This window comes from Opisthocomus hoazin, chromosome 1 (genome assembly GCF_030867145.1).
Source record: "Opisthocomus hoazin isolate bOpiHoa1 chromosome 1, bOpiHoa1.hap1, whole genome shotgun sequence".
In the NCBI taxonomy this organism is placed as follows: Eukaryota; Metazoa; Chordata; class Aves; order Opisthocomiformes; family Opisthocomidae; genus Opisthocomus; species Opisthocomus hoazin.
Genome location: NC_134414.1, coordinates 97,866,297 through 97,878,736, shown reverse-complemented (window position 1 = coordinate 97,878,736; position 12,440 = coordinate 97,866,297). Strand labels below are relative to the sequence as shown.

Below are 12,440 nucleotides of genomic sequence, written 5' to 3'. Positions count from 1 at the left end.
GTTATTATAAGAAAAAAAAAATAGGCAAAGCCAATGTGGCTTTCATAGTCATTTTTCTTTTTGGTATCATAGAGTGACTTTTGTATATTAATGAAATAATCGCATTTGTTGCCTTTCGCTGCTGACCCATCCTGCCAAGAATTATTTTTAGAACACTGAAAAGCTGGTACTATGATAATTTATTAAAGCAGATGTGGCTCATTTAGCTTCCTTTTTGTTTAGAGAGGAAGGGGTATTATGATATAGATCTCGTAAAAAACAACATGGTAGATGAGGACAATTAAGTAAAGAAATTCTGAGACAACAGTAAAATAAAAATTCAGAAAGAACTAGCATCTGAATGCACTGAGCCTTTGTGTTTGTATGAATCTGGGCTGAGTCTGTCCATTTGTGTTGGCTCTGTTCCCCAAGCAATAATCTACAAGTTTTTTGTAGCATTACAAGCAAAGGAGGTGGGAAATAAAGCCTAAAACACTTTATATTAAAAAACTGAACACTCCTATCAAAAATCATATGTGCATCATTCATTGAAGTAGGGAATTTTTTTTTACTAATTTTACAGGACGTTGTAGTGAAAGCAACAGAGAAAGCCTGTAAATACCTAAATCACCTCTTCCTTTGTCTCCCATTCCAATATTTAGTTTAATTGTATAACATTGTTCTAAATTACTTATTAAGAGCAGGTCGAATGTGAAACCTAGCTGTGCAACCTCTACCAATAATCCTTAAATCACTGTGTTTTAATTTATATGACTTATGGACTGAGATGACTATTTGTGTTCAAATTCATATTTTGATTTGTTCATATTTTTTCCTGAAGCAAAGTGTTAAAGATGTGTTTTGTATTAGATGTGTACTTATTAACTTTTCTTTCAGCTTTTCCCACTGTTCCTCTTAACATACTTGCACACACACACAGAAGAGACACACGTTCCCTGGTATAGTCTGGTGAGGTTTTTGACAGTGGGTGTGTGCTCTTAGAGTACTGCTTGCTTACAGTGCATAGGTGTTTCGTTTCAAGTTTCATCTTGAACCTAGTGATAACTGTGCCAGCAGATATGATGGTACCCATGTCTTCAGCTGAACTACCCGTGTATGAAAAGTCCAGGGATGATATTTGCGAAGCAGTGGTTAAAGGTGTGACAGTTTCTCGGCATAGTCAAAATGATTCAGTCCATGTTTAGTCTATACTTTCTGTGTTTCAGTTTGTTCTGTTCATGGGTTACTGAAAGGACATGACCTGCATGTTCTGGACTTCTCTTTGTATTCAAAATTTTGTAAATAAATTTTTAATTTGGCTAGAATTCAGTTTCAGTTTCTTTTCTAAAGAATAACTAAAGCCTGGTTGGCAAGAAGAAGCCATTATTATGTAATAAGTCCATCACTGTTGTATAATGATGAATAATTTAAAAAACAATATAAAGCCAGATTTGTACTTGTTTTTTTCTATTTTTAACCAAAACTCGTGAGGTTTGCTGCCTATTACCCTCGAAGGACTGGAACAGTTCAAAGTGAATTTGCTTATTTACAGCTCTGTGGAGAAAATCTTTGTTCTTTTCAAGATTTTCTTTCAAGTTTTGACGTGGCTTGTGTGATCTAGAACATGTTCATGATTGTTCCGCCCCGTTTGTAGGTTGGTACTATCTTACATATTGACAGCACTTCTAGTGAAACAAGACTGTAAGTTTCTTAAGAAAGGGTGCTTCTTCCTGTCGGTACAATTTTGCCTGTCACAGATTGTGCTTGGCACTAAGCAACTGGAAGCACGATAAGCTGTTGTTAAAGACTAAATTATGGACTCAGGGCCACCAAACTTATCTGCCAGTTGTCTACAGCTGGGTAAAACATCTCGTTACCTGTGAGAACTTATCAAGACTACTATTTATTTGTAGTCTATGGGAGGCCTAAAAAATAAATAATAATACACAGGTTAGCTGATTTAGTGCATGCTAGTGATGCATTTTGTCCTTGATGGTGCAGTCCTGCTTTTGCAAATCCTTTCATTTTCTGATTCCAAGAACTTGCAGTCTTGAAAAGAGTCACCTAGAGGAAGTTTATCTGCCTGCAAGTAAAAAAAAAAAAAAAAAAAAAAAAAAGATACAAGTTGAGTGAACAATTATTTTGTTGCAGGTGAATAGACAAGAAGCTTTTTCCAGTTTCACATTCTGCAGCCAGGACCACATTAGGACAGAACTGTACTTATGTGATAACAAGACCGTCTCTGACAAAAATGTCAGTCTCTATGTAAAATGTTAAAAAAAAATAAAATAAAAAAAATAAAAGAAAAGAGATGGTGGAAGAAAGGTGCATGAAATGAGGCAGTGCCAGTCTGACTGGATGTCAGCAGTCCTGTTGAGACGAGGCAGCAGTGGAGGCATTGCAGCAGAAAAGATTTGTCTCATTGTTGCTACTCTCATTTCCGTTCAGTAGAAATCTTGTGGCTTTCTGTATCCCCTGTGGAGGTTGTCTCTTTTCTTATCTAGCCTGTTTTTCAGATTATTATTAAAAGTTTCACTGAAATTGAACCATTGTTCTGAGTTGAGCACCTGCTGCCAAAGCTCTTTATGGTACTGAATCTGTCAGAGTTTCTATTTCCTTGAAGCTGCTGCCCTCTTGCTCACAGTTCTGTGATCGAGGCCTCGCTGCTGCATTAACATTTAAGCAAAACCAAACCAAATCAACTAATTTCTGAACTGTTACATTTGACAAAGACTCTTAAGAGTGGAAAAACATTCTGTATTGCAGTGTGTAAGCTGTTGTGTTGTCTTTTTATTAAAAGCAAACCTATTTTCATGTAGAGCATGGAAAAAAAAACCCTAAGAAAAATATTTGTTAATAGTCACAGCCAAAGTCCTGACGTTTTTAGCCTCATTTGCAGACTGATTAAAAGCATCATGGCTGTTGTGTGCTTGTTGCAGAACAGTTATTTTAATTGGAATTACCATTTTATTGTATTTTGAATTATAATGGTGGAAATGAAAACCTGACAGTTCTGTCAATCCTTCTTGAATCAATGAGCAAAGAACATCCTTTATTTGGTAGGTGTCTTGAACATCTATGAAAATGTTCTTAAAAGAGTTCTTTAAAATTGTTCTTACAAGAGTTCTTTAAAATGTGCTTTTAAAGAGTTTGGTGGATTCTAGCCATAAAAAACTATCTATGTAGTCAGAACACCTAAAATATAGCACATAAAAAATACTGTGTCATTCTGTCAGGGAGCTGTAAGGTCCCTATTTGATTGAGAAAAATGAAACCAGCTTGCTTTGAGCATAACTTTTTTAGATTCCCTCCTTATCCCTCCCTCTCTCCTAGGGTCTGCTGTCCTGAAGCCAAGTGCCAGTCTTGTAAGATGTTATGTGCCCGAGTGTTGCTTTCAGATGAAACAGGCATAGTGCAAGCCTGAGATCGTGCTGTGTTCCTGGTCACCTTGCACACACACAGCTACGCACACACAGATACCGGGACATGGTCCTGCTGCGGGGAGACCAGAGCTCCGCTGCCATGGGCCAGGCCTAGGTGCGCTGCTTTTGGCCGCTTCTCAGTGGAATGACAAGAATAGCAGGGCTCCCATTCTGTTCACAGCTTGCTGTTTGGCAGTTTAACTTTTCAGAGGTTATCTTGGTGGTAGCTGTGTTGCCCTTTTACCCCCTTCTATTCAAAACTGAATCTTTTCTTACTGCTGTAGTATAGGTCCATCCCCCAGGAAGAACAAGTATTCCTGTTCTCTGGAAGTTGGAGTTTCCTGCACCTTAAAGCTTTTATGATTCCTGCCAGGATATATACTACGTTAGAAAGCAGAGGTAACAAAGAAATGAGTATCAGAGGTCAACTCATCATTTGACAGCAAGAGGCAGAGCCTACTAGACACTTTGAAATGGCTGTAGTTTTTGAGCCTGGATGCTGAGGGAGCTCACCATCCAAAGGCTCTTCAGGCTGACGTGAACACATCTCAACATACTTCTGTTGCTGAACAGTACATCTTAGCCGAGAAGCCTTCAAAAAGCTTCATTCTAACCTTGGTGTCTGCCAGCACTTTTCTGCCCAGACGCTGATTTTGCTTTGGGGCCGAGCTCTCCTGCGGGCAGCGTGGTGTTGCACCTGCAGAGGCGTGGCACGGCGTGGTGTGGCACGGTGCTGCGCGGTGCAGCTAGCATGGCATGGCACAGCGTGGTGTGGCACAATGCTGTGCGGTGCAGCCGAAATGCTGGGTGGCATGGGAGGGGCAGCAGTACCCCTCACAGCGCTCGGAAGGACAAGGTGGCTCCAGATGTAGAAGAGGAGTTTTCCACCACTTCCAACTAGGAATAGGAAGCGACCTCAGCATTCAGGATGAGATCAGACCCTGTTACTTTGTCATTTTAAATGCCTGCCATGCTCTAGGAGACAAAGAAAAAAATCATAAATTTAACAGTCTTCACTGCTGCAGAGAAATACAGGAAACTGAGAGTAAATCTTTATCCAACGTCAGCGTAATAAGCTTAACAAGATGAGTTTGAAGCTATTTTGTATATGTTTACTCAAAAGTAGAAATAAACGCTAAGTTTTTGGCTTCATCTCTTTCAATCAAAAGGAGCACTGTCACCTGGATTCGTCTGAATAGTTGCCTTCCTGGTGGCCCATTGTTTTAATGTTTTTGCCTGATTTCCTCTGTTCATACTTATTTCTCCTTTCTCTTATGTTGTCAACTCAAACACTTGATCTTTTCTGTATGTTATGAACTTTCATATTTCTAAATCTTGTGTTCCTGCATCTATTCAGCTATCCTTTTATAAGAATCTGTGTTGTGTTTTTTCAAATGTTAGAGTTTGCTTATAATATTCAGATAAATCTGTATTTGTAAATACAAGAACATGATAAAAATCCAAAACAAACAATGAAACCCTGGCTTGGACAATTCTCCATAACCATAACTTCATTATTTTCTAGTCTTTCATATTGTTTTAGTTTGGTGCCATAGATGCTAATCCTGAAACTTTTCTTTTTTAGCTCCTGGATTAATGAAAAACAAAATTTAATATTTTTGATAGTGATGAAGGGTTTTTGCTTGGAAATACGGGAGGCAAATCTCTTAGCTTCTTGCTAAATTATGTAAATCTACTTTGGCAGTATCAATAATGAAAACACTGAAAATATTAAGAAGAAACTCAAATTAAGTGCTCAGAATTAGGAAGCAAAACTAAGGAGTGTATTTCCTAATTTTCTTGAACTCTTTACTTTCTGTCTCCTGGTGTAGAAATGAAAGAAACTATAAAATGCTGCTTTTCTTATCTGACAGAATTTTATATTCATTTTCATGGGTGCAAATTACAATCTTAGACTAAAGTCAGGAATGTATCCCATGAAGTTTAGAGGGGATCAGTTTCTCCTCCCATCTCAGAAACTAATAATGTATAAAGTTAACTTTATGCCTAAGTCTCAAAAGGAAAATTGAAGGCACTGATACTCTTTGGGTATTATGCATCTGAGATGTGAAAAAAAGAGATGCTTTTAGTAATTTGTACCTTCACTTATTCAAATTCTTGAATTAATTACTGTGAAACTAGCAAGGAATTTACGAGACTGAGTAATAAAATGGTATCTCGGTTTTTTTTGACAGTATCATAGTCATTTTTTTTGTTGTTGTTGATTATTCTTTGAGATGATTCTTTTGAGATTGCAGCTTCTGCATGTTATTTTATGGTTTTTACAATTTCAAAATGGTCCATCCTTTAGTTCTTATTAGCTTCAGGGCGATTCAAGTGGAGAATTATAATGAAATTATATACTCCGTAAGGTAATAAACAAGAATAAACAACTTCATAGTTAAATTATATCTTAGTGAATATTTTAAAAGAGCTGCTAATCTTTACAAGATATGTGGAGAAAGAAATTATTTAAAAGACATTACAGGAAAATAAATTACAGACTACTTAATAGAAGTTTTGGATGCTCTTTCACTAGTAAAGAAGTTGCTGTAAAATATATGGACTCCATTATGTCAAACTCTAGGCTAATGTTTTCAGAAGTCCTCAGAATTAATGGCTTTTTTGTAAAATGATAACTATAGATTGATGAGCTTTCTCTAATGAAAGAGGAATGTTAAATATGCATTAAAAAATGTAAAATGAAACATACACAACACTCCTTTAATGCATACAATGAAATTCACTTTTTATCCAAGTGCATGTATGCAAACATAGTTTGCACATTTACGTCAAAAACATTATTTACTGTTCACTGAGCACATCTATTTTGTCTTGGTACTTATTTCAACTCTGTCAAAGAGAGAAGAATGCTTTTCATTGCTTTATCAACTTTTTCTGTAATGTATCATAATAACTAAGGTTATGTTTCCAGAGCAAAGAAAATCACAAGGAGAAATATTTAGTTTGAATGAACTCAGTTCCCCTAAGTTATGCAAACAAATGTGCTATCTCTGTTCATGCATGGAGTGCTTCACGTGGCACAGGGATGAATGTACCGAATGCATCAGCAATGGTGACCAACAAGTAGTACCAGTTGTCTTTAAGCATTCAGAGTTGACTGCTGTCATTATACTGTGACATCAAGTATGTTCTGTAATTAATTGCTTAGAAGTTTTTTTTTAAGGCTTGTATCTGGGCAACAGAAGGCTTTTTGGCTAAAAAAAAGTCAGCTTTTAATGAGTAATTTCAATCATTGATGAAATCCTGTCTCTTTTTGCAGGTCAAAGATGTAATGAAAAACATCATGGCTGGACTGCAGCAGACAAACAGTGAAACGATTCTGCTGAGCTGGGTCCGTCAATCGACCCGTAATTACCCACAGGTCAATGTTATCAATTTCACCAGTAGTTGGTCTGATGGATTGGCTTTCAATGCACTCCTCCATAGTCACAGGTAGGAAAACTAACTTTTGATTATTTCAGTGAGCTTGTAACAGACAACTGTAACAGGGCTTGAGGATGGTGTGGGGCTTTCAGTATGCTTTTAAATGACTGTCTCCTTGCTTTGACCTAGGTGCTGTGTTTGGTGTCGGACTGAATCCGCATGTTGAGGGAGAGCATCTGAGCTTTTCACAGCACAGCCAAATATGCCTAGTTCAGATCCTGTTCTGGAATATCAGTGTATATACCAAGTACATAATCTCAAGGAGCACAGGCTTGGAAAATTCTGAGAAAAGCAAGGAATAGATCCATAACTGGTTGTCCTAGAGGGAGAAGGCAATTTTCCTGTGGGAACATAGAGAGGGAACATGTAGTGTTTGTTGAAAGCCTCTGACAGTTGCTGAATTGAAAGTATGGATTTGCCTTTGAAGGACACAGCTGGAGAAGGTAGCCTTTGTTTTCAAAACTTCATGTTGTTCCCTCACCTGATTTGAGTTTTCACAAGAAAATACCTAAAATATAGTGACTATGCCACTAGCTTTTGATAACTACTTTATTCATTGATCATTGATTTAAATGTGGTTTGATCATTTTTTTCAAACTCTAAACTTACTTATTTTATTATTTCCAGTGATGATAATTTCTCATTTTAATTTTCTCTCTCTCTCATTTCATAAGTGGTTTCATTCTGATGGACCTGAATATAAGAATGTGTTATCCTGTAGAAGTCAGTAAATCCCATTCTTTCTAAAGATCTTATTCCATACTTGTAGAAGATAAAAATAAAAATTAAAAAAAAAAAAGCTTTGTGAGGGATACTCTTCTGTCTTCATCGCATTCACAGAAGCTCTGTTACAGTGTGGAATCTTATACATAGTTTCTGTGGGCGTGAATAGCTTTTCGTTTTCCTAAAACACTGTCTATACACAGCCTTATTAAGTGGGAAAATGCTGGTTTTAACTCAAACACTGAGTTACTGAAGTAACACAGGATATCTATGATACAAAACAGACTGATTGATTGCTACTACTTCTGGTGGTACAGTGCTGCCTTGGTTGCATTGGATACAGCTGGCGAAGAAAAAATACCTACATTTCATAGGGAAAATATTTCAAAAAAGCCAAAAAATAATTATGCTGAAAATATATTGGATAGCTCATTAGTACTGTAGACTCAAAGGCTGAAACCAGTAGTACTCTATGGCATTGTAACTACCTTGATTTCGTTTTCAGCAAATCAGTGCAGCAGAAGACCAAAGTGGTGGCATGGCTTTTCACCTAGACACAATATCAGACTGCCTGTTTCCTGATTAGGGTATCTGATACTCAGATATTCAGATTGCGTGCTCTACATGACCATGGAAGATCATCTGGTGTCTGATATCAGTAATCAGAAATTCCTTTTTGTCCCTCTCTGTAAGAAGAGCTCCAGAAGTCTGCAGAGAGGCTCTCATTCAGGAGCAGTCTCTGGCTGGGGAAGGCAGTTGCCTGCATAAGCCACATTAGGATTGTCTAGACAAATCTCTAATTGTCTGTATGTCATACTTTATGCACTGCTGTGCGTAGTTCAGTGCAAAGTTCACCAGCTGCGAACGTTCATTTTCTGCTCACTAAGATTTATGCACTTTATTCAGGATTTCTAAAATGGGCATGCAAAACTTAAGCTCACTTTTACTCTTTTCCATATGCAGGAGCACTGAATTGCCCTTCAAGATTCAAGATGCAATCAATAAAATAGGTACACTAAGACACTTGGAGTGTTCAGGAGCACCTAGCTCTATCCTATAAGAACAAAAACCCTTCTCTAAGAAGCATTGCCACCTAATTTTGTCACTCTAGAAAGCAGGTATCTACTTGTTGGGTGTCAGTGTCTTGGCTTCGTGCCCAAAGAAGACAGTATGAATGTACACTTCAGTTGGTCAACACCAGTTTACTTACTCAGAGAAACCTGATGTCTCTCACATCCTATGCTTTATTAACATTTTGTGGTTTACATACATAGAATGACAAGTCCTCTGAAGACACTTCTGAATTTAGCTCCTCTGTTTTCCCTGTTGGATTTTCTCTTTCTGCGTTTCTCCTGTTCTACTTCTTTCTCTTCTATTTCCTCGTTCTCCATAAAGTTTGGTCCAGATGTTCCCTTCTTTTTCTTTTCTTCATCTGAGTTTATTCCTCTGTATTTCATCAATATGCTTTCTCCATTGCCTTCTTTCCTCCTTCATTACTGTCCCTTTCTACAATATCTTTCAGTATTGCTCTTCCTCCTAGAAATTCTTACATTCAAATTGGCTCTTGAAATAAAACAATGACTTGTTGCTCTAATTGTCAGAACAGCTGCGGTTGTCTTTATGGTTACTTAGGAAATAACCTAGTACAGATATGAAATACATTGGTGGAACTTTTAATTTTTAAAGATTTAAAACTTATGTTCATCATTCCTGAAACTTAAAAGACATTCATTATTTAAGTATCAAAAATAGTCTTTACTGCAAATAGTAGCTTCTCTTTTTTTGACACACAAGTCTTATGAGATTAGCCCTTCCTTCAGGTGTATTTCAGAGGGAAGCCTTAAGCCTTCCAAATTGACCATCAAGCTGTAATTTCTGTGCACAGTCTTCATTACATGTAGATGTTCTCAGGAATGGAAGCAGAATTAGTCAGAAAAAAGGCTAGCCATAGTTTGAAAATCAGGTATGATGTGAACAGATATGGTGAACCTGATGACTAGTGTGTGTATTTTTTGCCAGTTTTAGCACTACTCCTACACTGTCTGCTACCAAAAAACCCAGTAAAACAAAACCTCTCCAACACTGAAAGAATGATGCTAGCCAAAATTGTCCATAGTATTTAGGCTCTCTGAAAGTGAGAGAAGCTTCCCTGGTAGGATTAAAGTAATTTATATTTAACATCTATAGGAATCTGTCTCTCTCGATATGCAAACCTTAAATTTTCTTTTCTAAACTCAGTCCTATTTCATTTGCTTTTCAAAACAGTGCTTCATAATACTTTTATGATATAATGCTAAGAATGGTACTTTGACATAAAGTTGTAAGCAATCACTTACTATATTCTGTGGTTAGTCCTACTATGTATCTAAACCACATAAGTATTTTTACAATTAGATTTTTGTTTTTAAAATAATTCAAGCCTTTTTTTGTAACTGCATCAAAATATACACTACACTGTAGTCTCTATATTGCGTCATCTGAAATATTGGCTCAGCGCTCAAATTTTTAAGTTGTAACTTACTAGAAATAGATCTAATTAACATTCTACTTTCAGAAATCAGTACTTACAGTAAGTAGGAGGCTTTTTAGTCATGCTGTTTTACTGTGATTTCAGGGAAATGAAATTAACTTTTGCGAACTAAACTTTTTTCAGCTCACAGCAGATAGTGGCAAATGCTTTTGAAGGAAATACATATAAACTTTAAAAGAAACAGTAGCATACACTCTCTGATGTTTACAGTAATTTTTGTGTCTTTGATTTACCCTTCAACAGCTTTCATGTTCAGCCTCAATTTACAGCCTTCGTTACATTTTTGTTGCACTACCTTTGTCTGCGGGCAGCTCCTTTTGAGGTTGGGGAGGGGGAAGGAGAAGAATAACATGAGGAAGTCGATTGAAAAGATAAAGATGGGAGATTGACTTACATCTCTTCTTGGTTTTGATGTTAACACACTCTGGAGTTACTACTAACAATATATTCCATCTGTCAATTTGCTCTTTAAAAAAATCCCAAAAACCCCCTCAGTCTCTCTTACATCATGTTGATGTGCTTTTCTAAGTATATCATTTAATTTTATTGCTAAATATTATTTACCTGTTTCACCATAAAGTATACAGGCTGAGTGATTATATGAAACATTTGAGGACAGACACTGCATTACAGAAAATACCATTATATTCATCATAGTCATAGTCGAGTTCATCGTTGTCAAGGAATAAACATACTGGAGTGCTGTTATATAGCTTGGTCTTTCTTCTGTTTATATCACTGTTACATTTTAGGTATCTACCTCCAAAACATTCTAGATGGTGCTAAATCATCTTTTTTCAAGGTTCAGGTGCAAAAAGCTCAAAAATGGAGGAAAAAAAGGTTAAGGCAGCCTTGTTGAATTCCCACAACAATATATGTGCAGATTCACAGTGACTCCACCTGCAAAATTCCTTCAGTTCCTGAGATGTGGAAGGCTTAAATGTTATCATTAAGGAGAGGATAGTGGCTTTACATAAGTCACCAAAAATATCTGATACAGTTCCTTTTACTTTGATGGTTGATCATAATGAAAGAACTGCACGTCTTAAATAATAAAACAAAACCAAACCAATCCTTATCCTTTAAGTGGTGATATTTTAATTTCTTCTATATAAAGGTTGTCAGTCATGTGTAGGTGGCTTTTGTTATTTCTTTTAAAGAGATTCAGACAGTAATTTGGAATTTGTATCTGGATGAATAAGCTCAGTTCCTCCTGGAATGGATTGAAAGAAAGTAAGAGACTAGCATGAAGCACTATGTAGACATCATACACTGAGAGAGCAGTAGTCTCAGTGGGAAGCTTTTTCTCTCATAGTCGTTTAACCCACTATTCCCTTGCTTACAGCTGATTGTTTTCTTTTGAGTAGATATTTCTAATGCCTTTTCTCAGTCATTGTACAAAGGGATTACTCTGAGTAAGATGTTCCCGTTTGTATAACCACCATCTCCTATGGATATTTACGGTCTTTAGCAATCGCTTTTAAATACTGAGTGTGAGGAGCAGTGGAGCACGGGTTACTTGGCAAAGCTACAAGGGCACATCAGCGAGCCCAGGGTGTGAATTTTCAGAATATAAGGATAAACTTGGGATATGGTTCCTTGAATGATATGTTCTGCGTTGAGCTAAATAAACAAGGCAGCAACTGTGGAGTGGCACCATCATCCTAGGAATGTACAGAAACTCAAATATTCTGCTAAGGAAGAGAGGTCAGTCCTGCTACATTTGAAACTCTCCCTCCTTCAGGCTACAGATCACAGAAAACTTTCTCCATTTACTTCTTTTAATCTTTTTCTTCCAGATGAGTATCAGAGAGAGATTTGCCTCTTCCCTCTAACTTTGTGTAGGCCGTTTTGTTTTGTTTTGTTTTTTGGCCCTTTAATCAGGATTTTTAAGTGAAACAAGTGGCCGTCATTAGCTTCCTCCTTGCATCTTTAAAATGGCTGAACTTAGGCCAGGTGACTGCCTTAGAAATGAGCATTTCACTGCAGCTGTTTCTGCTTCAGTGTGGCAGAGGGAGGAGGGGAGCAGGAAAATACTATTAAGCAGAGGTCCTGGATAGAAGAAGCAAAAGTTTGTCTTGAGTAAGTTAAAGGAAAAGCAGAAGTGAAAGCAGTATTCTGAAGAGGTATGAAAATACTTTTATTGCAGCAAGTCACTAGGTTACATGCTAGTTACTGTTTGTTTTAATTGTGTTACATGTTTGTTTTAATCGTGAGAGTACTGAGGATACAAATGAGACTTTCTTATGTAAATAAAGCTAGAACACCAACAAAACTGTAACTGTTACCTTGAAAAGGAGATGGTAACTTTTATGATCTAAATGTGGCTCCTTTATACA

At 36.9% G+C, this 12,440-nt stretch overlaps 1 protein-coding gene across 17 annotated transcripts in view; it reads left to right on the top strand.

Annotated features, from left to right (window-relative positions):
* Window positions 1-12,440, top strand: part of DMD (dystrophin) — a 1,341,705-nt gene that overhangs the window by 420,095 nt on the left and 909,170 nt on the right. For all 17 annotated transcript variants that reach the window (XM_075430270.1, XM_075430262.1, XM_075430225.1 and 14 more), the window contains one exon: window positions 6,685-6,857. In XM_075430270.1, coding sequence (XP_075286385.1) covers window positions 6,697-6,857 — 161 coding nt within the window. In that variant the 5' untranslated portion in view covers window positions 6,685-6,696. The remainder of the gene's footprint in view (window positions 1-6,684; window positions 6,858-12,440) is intronic.